Source organism: Apis laboriosa, unplaced genomic scaffold (assembly GCF_014066325.1).
Source record: "Apis laboriosa isolate Shangri-la unplaced genomic scaffold, ASM1406632v1 scaffold9_cov152, whole genome shotgun sequence".
Classification (NCBI taxonomy): domain Eukaryota; kingdom Metazoa; phylum Arthropoda; class Insecta; order Hymenoptera; family Apidae; genus Apis; species Apis laboriosa.
The window spans coordinates 2,235,601-2,245,078 of NW_025224966.1; the positions used below are offsets into that span (position 1 = coordinate 2,235,601).

Sequence of the window (9,478 nt, forward strand, 5' to 3'; positions counted from 1 at the left end):
CACATTTCAATTACCTAATTAATTTAATAAATAAGTTGATATTTTTACATATATCAATTTTTATTTCGTTTAATCTTCAAAATGGTACCAAAAGATATATCTTATAGACCATAAGTATCAAATATATTATATATTAACATTCTATAAGTAAATAAAAATTTTAAATAAAATTATATTATATATATTAATATTAAATATATAATTTATAAATATATATATACATCTATTTATATACAATTAAAATAATTTTATATGAAATAATTAATCGAATATTATATAAAATTAGAAAATAATATGAATTAAATAAATATAAAAAATATTTATAATACGTTTGATTCAATTTTTTTCTGAACTTGTTATCTAAATGCCAAGTTAAATTGAGTATAAAATGTATAAATAAGTACATATATGTATACCATACTACTGACTTTGCCATGATGGGTTTTCCCACCCCTACTTTTCTCCTTTGAGAGCATACGAACTCACACGCACAAGATCCACTAGAGGTTCTACTGTGCCTCGCAACTCGCGGTCACATAACATTATACGGTTAGTTCGTTTTCAGACAGCGCGTTGAGTGGAGTTTCGTTCAATTATTAAGTATATATATATTTATATTTTCTTTCTTTGTTTTTTTTATCAAAAATACAAATTCTTATGTATATAATTTTTCTTATCAAATAAGTTTCCACATTTAAGGTGAAATATTTCCTTATAAATGAAATTATAGAATGACGTAATTAGCCATCAATATTTACAAACACTGTCGAAACGAGAATCCAACGACAACGAAAAATCGAATACATGTAAAGAAGCCAGCTGTTCGAGGCGAACGACAATCGAATGATTGCTCGAATAAACGGAGCAGTGGCGTCGCTTGCGAACGAACGAAACAAGAACGAATAAGTTCTGTTGTTTTGAGAAAGGAAAATCGAACGAAATCATAAAAATCGATTAATTATTCATTCAGAAAACTACAGAAGCATCGCATCAAGATTTTAGAAAAGTTTAATATATATGTATATATATATATATATACTCAATACGTTGTGTATATATACAAATTAAAACCATAATTTTTTTTTTTGACGAGCGGGAAAAAGTTGAATTTTGTATACTGATCGAAAGTCGATATCGAAAATGTTGAATTCATCAAGGACAGCACCAATGGAAAGTAATATTCCAGTGAAAACGCAATTAAAGTGTGAAGAACAATGTCACACCGATTCTGGATTTTTATCTAGTGGAAATCTTCAAATTAGTTCTGATCTATATGACTATGAATTAAATGTTGTAAACACACCCGTTACCCCTATAAAATCAGATAGTGGCGTGGATCTTGGCTTAAGCGAAAAATTGAGTCAACTCATGAGTTGCAAGGTTCAAGTTGAACCTACTGTTGAATTAACTCCGGTAAATATTAATAAATTTGATCAACACGATGCTCCAACATTATCACGTGAATGGCACCAATCCACTAAAAAACAAATCAATAATGAATTTCAACAACTGTACTATGATGAAAATGATAATGGTGATATGTAAGTAATTTTCATAGAATATTCTCCTTCGTTCAAAATCTTTATTTTTAATCTTAATTATATAATTTTCAATTAATTTTCTTATTTAAATTATGTCATCATAAAATAATTTTTTATATTATTTTAATAATTATATTATATAAAATAAAATTTTCTATATAATTTTCTATATAATAAAATAAAGCAGTAAACATTTTGCATAAATTTTTTTTAAAGACATTAAAAATAGCGATTAGTACATAACAGTATGTTAAACATAATTATCGATATATCAATATAATAATTAATCAATAATTATTATTAACAAATAAAATTTTATGATTTGACTTCTTTCAAAAAAAATGTTTTAAGTAACCGTTATTTTTTATCTTTGCTGTAAACAAATACACGTGGATGATGATCATTTAAGTGGGTTAGATCAAATTCTGCTATATCGATTAATGGTATATCTTTTGTTTGTTTCTTGATCATCATATATTATTTTAATTCAGATTATGATTAAAATATTTTCAAAATATATTGATCGATTCAATGGATGTTAACATATAAAAAGAAAGAACATATAAAGAGCATATAACATATAAAGAATATATATATATATTTCTTTACAATGAAAATATTACGTGCATACATAATAAATTAATAAAGTCAAAGAAAACAAATTGAAAGGAATTACGATTTGATTATATTATTTCAAATAAATAATATTGTTATTGTTATTAGTATTAAAATAAATATTATCAAATTTTAAACTATTTTTTATGATAATATAATAAGTGAAATTAGAAAAATAGATAAATTAGAAAAATAAAAATAGATATTGTTATACGTGAATCCATCCTTTCATACATATTTTACATTGTGAAGAATTTTGATTAATTGAATCATTATAATCATATTTATAATTGGAATTTTTTTTTAAAAATCCTTTTGTTTTAAATCTTTTATTAAATTTATAATGTTGTTTATAAATTTGTTTCTTTATTTTTCTATTAGACAACTTCATATGGCCATAGTACAAGATTTTGTAGAGGATACGTTCAGCTTAATAAGAAATTCTACAAGACCACATTCGTATCTTTTAAATATCTTGAATCATAATGGTCAATCACCTCTGCACTTAGCTGTATTGGCTCGACAACCAAGGATTATTAGGGGATTAATTCTGGCAGGTGCAAATCCAGCATTGAGAAACTTTCGTGGAAACACGGCTCTTCACCTAGCTTGCGCGACTGGTGATCTTGCCTCCGCAAAAGCTCTTACCGATCCTTTAACCTCTATAGAAAGAAATTATCTTCTCCCTGGAAAAAAAATACCTGCCTTACCACAAGATCTTGAACAACCGAATTATGAAGGTAGATGATTAATTTATAATTTCATAATTCTTTGTTTCTGTTTTCACTTATTGTCTCATTTCCAAATGAGATTTTGTTAATTTTATTGCTTTTGTTTTAATTATATATAATAATAATAGCTAATAGTCTATTGATAAAAATTTAAATAAATAATAACGCGAAATATTCTTATCTTTCTTAAATATTCAATTGAAGTATGATATAAATATGATACAAAAAATATTCAAAAGAGAGAGTATTCTCATTAGTAGACAATAGGAAGTGTATATAATAAAATGCTTTACAAAGAAGGAAGGAAATGTGCATGACGCATGGCTGGTATTGCTTGTGGAGAGGATAAACGAAGCAACTCGGAAAATCCTAACAACATTTATCGCATGAAACAACAGTCATTGGCATTGCATGCGCGCGCGAACAGAAAACAATCCTGTAATCCGCGATTATTCGCGGATTTCCCATGATTTCATCAAGGATCGAGAATAATGTTCCGTTATTCTGTTTCTTTTCTTCGAAAATTATATAATGTCAAAATGCAATAGAATTATTGATATTTTCGAAAATATTGATCGTTACTTTCTAATAGAAAATATTGAGGAGAATATATGCATTTCCATATAACGATATTCATGTAATTTTCTTCATGTTCGATTTCTTGTTTTTACTTATTTCAGCAAAAAACACTTCAAAGGTTTTTGAAGAAATTTAATCAGAAATTTTTTCTATCCATATTTTTTATCCATTTTCTATATATTTTTCTTTGCTTTAAACATATAATTGATAGGTGATAAATTTTATATTTATCATGTTGTTTCTTTTTTTTTATATGTATATTGGATCTTGTACATATAACGAAAATAATTGAACGTTCTTTTACATAGTTCTGGAATTTCCACATAACGTCATGCTTATATACCATTCTGTACTTATATCATATATAGATATATACAGAACGTCGGACTGCTGGCGTAACGGCTGATTTTGGACCATGACGAAAATAATTTAAGTTATACTATGGAACAATTTTCAGTCTAATTGCAGATTTATTGTCTGTTACTATACTTGATCGTATTTTGTTGTCTAATGATTTATATTTTTATTGATTGATAAAAAAAATGTAAAAATTTATGTATATTATTTTATCGTGTCAATTAAAAAAGTATATGTATGTATATTCAAATTAGGCTTATATTAAGAAGATATAATATACATAATTTTTTGCATATATGCAAAAATATTGAATATATTGAATATATGCATTCAATATTGAATATCAAGGATTTGAATGCATTTGCGATAATTCGACTGATAAATTGACACTTAGAAAATTTTACGGATAAAAAAATTAGATAGAAAGAAAAAAGTAAGAAGTAAAGAGTGTTGCGATTTTAAGCTCGGAATACACACGAAGGAATTTTGGCGCGTCGTCTGCACGAGCGGGTACGCGCGTTACATCACGCAAGGCGTGCGATGAGACAGAAAGCCTGTAGCAGATGTTTTTAATATTTAAAAATACCTACACGACTATTTGTGTGTCGTGATATTCATGCTCCACAACTCGGTTCAACTCGATTCGAATGGGAAACTCCACAATGGCGCGGAAATCAGTGGACTTTCGTTGTTAAATATTTTCTTCGAAAAATAAAATAGAGGATAGAAAAGATTTAATCATTCTTTTCATATTTTCAATTCTATTATATAGTTTATCACGAATATCGGAACAAAATTTATTTAATTTTTAGACGGACTTTAAAATGTTTAATTATATTTACAAATTACGATATGATCATGATCATCAATATCATTCATGTATGGATACAATTTCAAAATATGTAAATTATATTTTTTCTGTCTCTGATTATATATCATATAAACGTTTCGATAAGAATAGAAACATCAATATTTATGCGGTTAGAGTTCTGTAAATCTTCCTGTTGTGAGGCTCAACTGCAATGAAATTACATTCCGCCAATGTACATACTGCTAGTGGTAACAACGGAGGGTTAATTTTAGCAGTTACTTTGATCGGTACGAACCTAGTTTGGACCACGGGACGCCAGCCAAAAGAAGACGACAATGATTCACCGCATCTTCCTAGTTCTATCTATATCTTTCAAAAGCATGTGACTCCATCGCATCATTATGAAGCAGGCATTTCTATCTTATGAATTAAAATTGTCTGATTAAGCAATATGATGACATTTTCAAAATTCGAAAATATTCATTCGACATGAATTTATGTTTCAGGACAAATGTGTTTACATATAGCCGCTTCATCGGATCATGTAGAACTCGTACGACTTTTGGTGCGCCGTGGAGCGGATCTAGACGCCAGAGAAGGATTAGCAGGACAAACGGCTCTTCATCTCGCTATAGAACGTAATTGTCGGTCAGTGATCGCGTTCCTCCTTCAAGAATGTAGGCCTTGTTTAGATACACCAAATTATGCTGGAAAAACCGCATATCAGACAGCTCTGATCTATGATAATAAACTTGCAAGGGAATTAGTAAGACTGGGTGCAACACCGGAACCACTCTCTGAATCAGATTCAGATACCACTGATGAAGACGAAAGTTCTGCTAACAATTTATCTTAAAAAAAATGTAAGCGATATTAATGCGTCTATTAATCCTTTGACTAGCGTTTTAGCTTTGTCCGTTGTACGAGTATTTATATCTTTCGATTATTATGGATATATTGAATAGCCTCATTTCTGGCTACGCATTACAATACCATATGTAGGATAGACGAAAATAATTCGCACTCCGAATTCAAATATTAATCATAATAAATCGAATAAGTTTTATTTAATTAAAATTAATTAGTAATAAAATGAATGTAAAATGTATCATAAAAACGAAAAAAAAGAACGAAAAATTATACGATAAAACGAGAGACGAACGAAGAGATAAATGTATCTTTTTTTATAAGAAGCAACGTCAATGCTTCATTAATACACGAAAAATAATAATGAATACGATTATTGTTAAACAAATTAAATACAAAGAATTTACATTTACGCTTAGGAGACTGTAAGATCTCGTTTTGTAAATATAGAGGAAAATATAAAATATTTTTATTGAGTGATGATATGAGAATGTATCAATGATATTAATATTTGAAAGTGTATTATGATAAGAGAAATCTGATAAAAAGAAGTAGAAAAAGTAGTACATAATAAAACATTTATAATTTTATTATTTGTTTTACAGTGTACATATATATATTTATATTAAGTAAATTAAGAAACAGAAATAACACTTATGAATAGGAATATTTATCAAAGATTGTATAAATAATTTACTCGCGTATTATTATATCAGAATTACGATATTTTATTGTAAACTTATTAATTTCATTTTTCTCTCCCGATTGTACATAGTCAAGTTTTATTAATATTGTAGACATATCGTTTTATAGTATCAGCAATAATAATACGACAACATTAATGTTGTTATAAGACGTCCATAATTATTCTTTTAATAATAAAAGACTTTAAAAAATTCACTATAAATTTTAAAACTTTTTTTATATTGACGTATACGAATAGTGAAATTTTATTAGAAACATTAATATTTATAATTCGATTTAATTTATCAAGAAATAAGTGTAAATTTACGAAAGAGTAAAGAAAAACAAAGCATTTGTAAAAATATAGAGCAAGAACCGGCTGTTGGTTATTTCGAGTTTATAACGTGTAATGGTCTAGGCATTCTCAGAAGCCTATATACTTATTCCTTTTTGGGGGAGTTTGGTCTGTGAAGTGCACAGGTTCTAAGATATATTTGGACCTTGGAAAAGAGGGGATTCTATTAATCATCTTAATAGTCTTTCGACTGTAAGTAAGTAAAATAAAATTAAAAATTTAATAATCGAAATTATTATAACAATTATAATAATTAATTATTAAATTATTTTTTATTATTATTATAAAATATGATACTTTCTGTAATGTAATATAAAAATATTCTTGGGTTATAGGATCCAATATTAGTGAACAAAAAATAATTGTGAATATAATATTGCGGTTACGGGAAAAAAATGCAGCACGACAAATAGCTGGGATTCCCCAATTACTTCAGTTTGGTGATGGAAATACCAGATTCTGTGGTATGCCAAATCAAATAACCTTGAACATCAAAACATTTCAGCATTAAAGTTCATAATGATATCTATATTTACGAATCATCTATACGAATTATTATTTATATACAGATAAATTCATTTTTTACTCTTTCATATTTGGATTTTATTATTCGTTAATATATTTTTAATCTATTATATATATATTATACATTTTTGTATAGCATTTATAAAAATCAGAATATAATAGAGAAACTTTCTGTTTGAGAAATTTTTATCTATTGATTCTTTTTTGTACTTTTCATGAAGATTTCGAATGTATGATGCACATGAAATGATTGTTTGAAAAAAAAATGAGTTAAAAAAAAAATAAAAAAGAGAGAAATGCGAGCGAAAATATCTTTAATAAATAAATAAAAACTGAGTATAAGCAATCAGTAAACGAAAAAAATATTTTTATAAAGTTAGAGTCCTTTTTTTAAGTTTTTCAGCATCTTTTTCAGAAGATTTAAATTAATCCTTACAAAATGAACTTGTCGAAAAGATATGTTCTTCGATTCGCGGAATGTCCGAACTCATTATGTATAAATACTAAAAATATATCCCGCCAAAATATCATCTTAAATGGTTTACAGATATCAATGTTACCAGCTATCGATAATATGTATGTGGCGCTATTATTGTAGGAAATAAAGATGGAAAATTTTTCATTAATTAGACAATATGGCGACTAATGTAATTCTTGAAATAAAATATATATGTTTTTAATTAATATAACATTAATATAATCAATATAATTTTTATATGCATTTTTAATATTAAAATTCTAGTTTTTGGAAATTCTGATTTAATTTATAAATTTTAACAATTTGTAAAAAAAAATTTTATGTTTTCAAAACCAAAGTTTTAATTTTTAACAGGTGCGTGGTATGATAGAACTCGTTTAATTAATTATTATTGTACAATTTAAATACTTATCTATATAAAGGCTATAATTATAATTTTTGTAAATATATGTGTATATATATTAAAATATAGTTGGTATGTTCAAAAATTAATATAATTGTGAATAAAACAATTTCTATAAAACCGATTCAATTCATCTCTTTTGAATCGATAAAATAGTGAAATAATCCATGCTGAAATACTCTATATCTTTATTATATCTTTATTTTTCTACTATTTGTTTTCCTTGACTATATACAAATGTTTGAAATTAAATATATTTTCATTATTTCTCTTTTAAGACTATAATGTATCGTAATATAATTTAATATAAAAAATATAAATATTATATTCTTAGCAATGTAAAATGACAATATATAAATGCATTTTGATGATAAAGATATGATGCAAATATTTTGACAAAATGAATCATTCAACCTATAAAAATTAAAAAACTAAAAAGCTTAAAAATTTAGATTCTTTTCGATTTTATTATCTGATTAATAGTTAGATTTGTTCATCACTAGATGGTGCATCAATAACCATAAATTGTATAATTTTTAAAAGTTGCTTTTTTAATTCCATGAAAATTAACTTATTATATAATTGCAGAAAAATAATTTTTAAATAATTTTTATATAAAATGGTACTTTTAATTGTAAATTATTAATATAATCAATATTAAATTATGTATTATTATTTTAAATTTGTAAAAGATCAAATAAGATTATTATATTTAATTCAATTAGTCTCAATTTTTATTAGAAAATTTTTAAAATTTCCATATGAATATTTAAATTTTAATATACAGAGGCAATATAATCACAATATTGTGATACTATACTGCTGATCAGCTGAGTCGTTTTATTCTCTCTCTATTTCGTTTCATTTAGTATAAAATAAAATTGCCTATGATTTAAAAATTAAGTTTGAATTAAAATTTTTGCACATCAATTTTTGTATTTATTTCAATATCTAGAATTAATTCTTTAAAGAGATCCTTTAAAATCCTTTATTTTTAAATAAGAACAATAATAATTGTCATATAATTATAATATTTATATAATTTATTTTAAATCGAATTCTATTCATTATTTTATATTTTTTATATTTAAAAATTTTAATATTTTAATATTTAAAAATTATATATAAATTATAATATATAAAAATTATATAAATGTAATAAATCTTTTTTTTATTCTAGTTTTTAAATGTTATAAGATCAATTTGTTGGTACTTATTGTTAACTATATGTTGGTAGCCATGTTGATAACGTTGGCAATAACTTTAATACCGGTATAGAAGTAAAATTAATTGTAGAAACAAATATCGTTAAAGTAAAAAATCTTTTTATATTCATTTTATATTTATTTTTATTTTTATCTTAATATTAATTTTATAAAAAAAAAATCATGAAATTTGAATAATTATAGTTTAATCGGTAGTTATATCTATTTAGTATATATGAATATTTACATATGATATATACACACATACATGGATTGCTCACAGCGCACTTGTCATACTGTGGAACTAAACGTACATGACATCGAAAT

The 9,478-nt window shown here is 25.2% G+C and overlaps 1 protein-coding gene across 1 annotated transcript; it reads left to right on the top strand.

Moving 5' to 3' along the window:
- The first annotated feature begins 330 nt into the window (after nucleotides 1-330).
- On the top strand, nucleotides 331-6,583 carry LOC122719933 (NF-kappa-B inhibitor cactus-like). The gene is made up of 3 exons (XM_043946209.1): nucleotides 331-1,541; nucleotides 2,538-2,896; nucleotides 5,141-6,583. The coding sequence occupies exons 1-3, from the start codon at nucleotides 1,141-1,143 to the stop codon at nucleotides 5,488-5,490; spliced, it is 1,110 nt and encodes a 369-aa protein (XP_043802144.1). The 5' UTR covers nucleotides 331-1,140; the 3' UTR covers nucleotides 5,491-6,583.
- Nucleotides 6,584-9,478: the final 2,895 nt, after the last annotated feature.

Excerpts from the sequence above, each read along its gene's own strand:
- LOC122719933 (XM_043946209.1), top strand. The coding sequence starts at position 1,141 with ATGTTGAATTCATCAAGGACAGCACCAATGGAAAGTAATATTCCAGTG. Across the intron at positions 1,542-2,537 it reads GAAAATGATAATGGTGATAT|ACAACTTCATATGGCCATAG; the intron begins GTAAGTAATTTT and ends TTTTTCTATTAG. Across the intron at positions 2,897-5,140 it reads TGAACAACCGAATTATGAAG|GACAAATGTGTTTACATATA; the intron begins GTAGATGATTAA and ends TTTATGTTTCAG.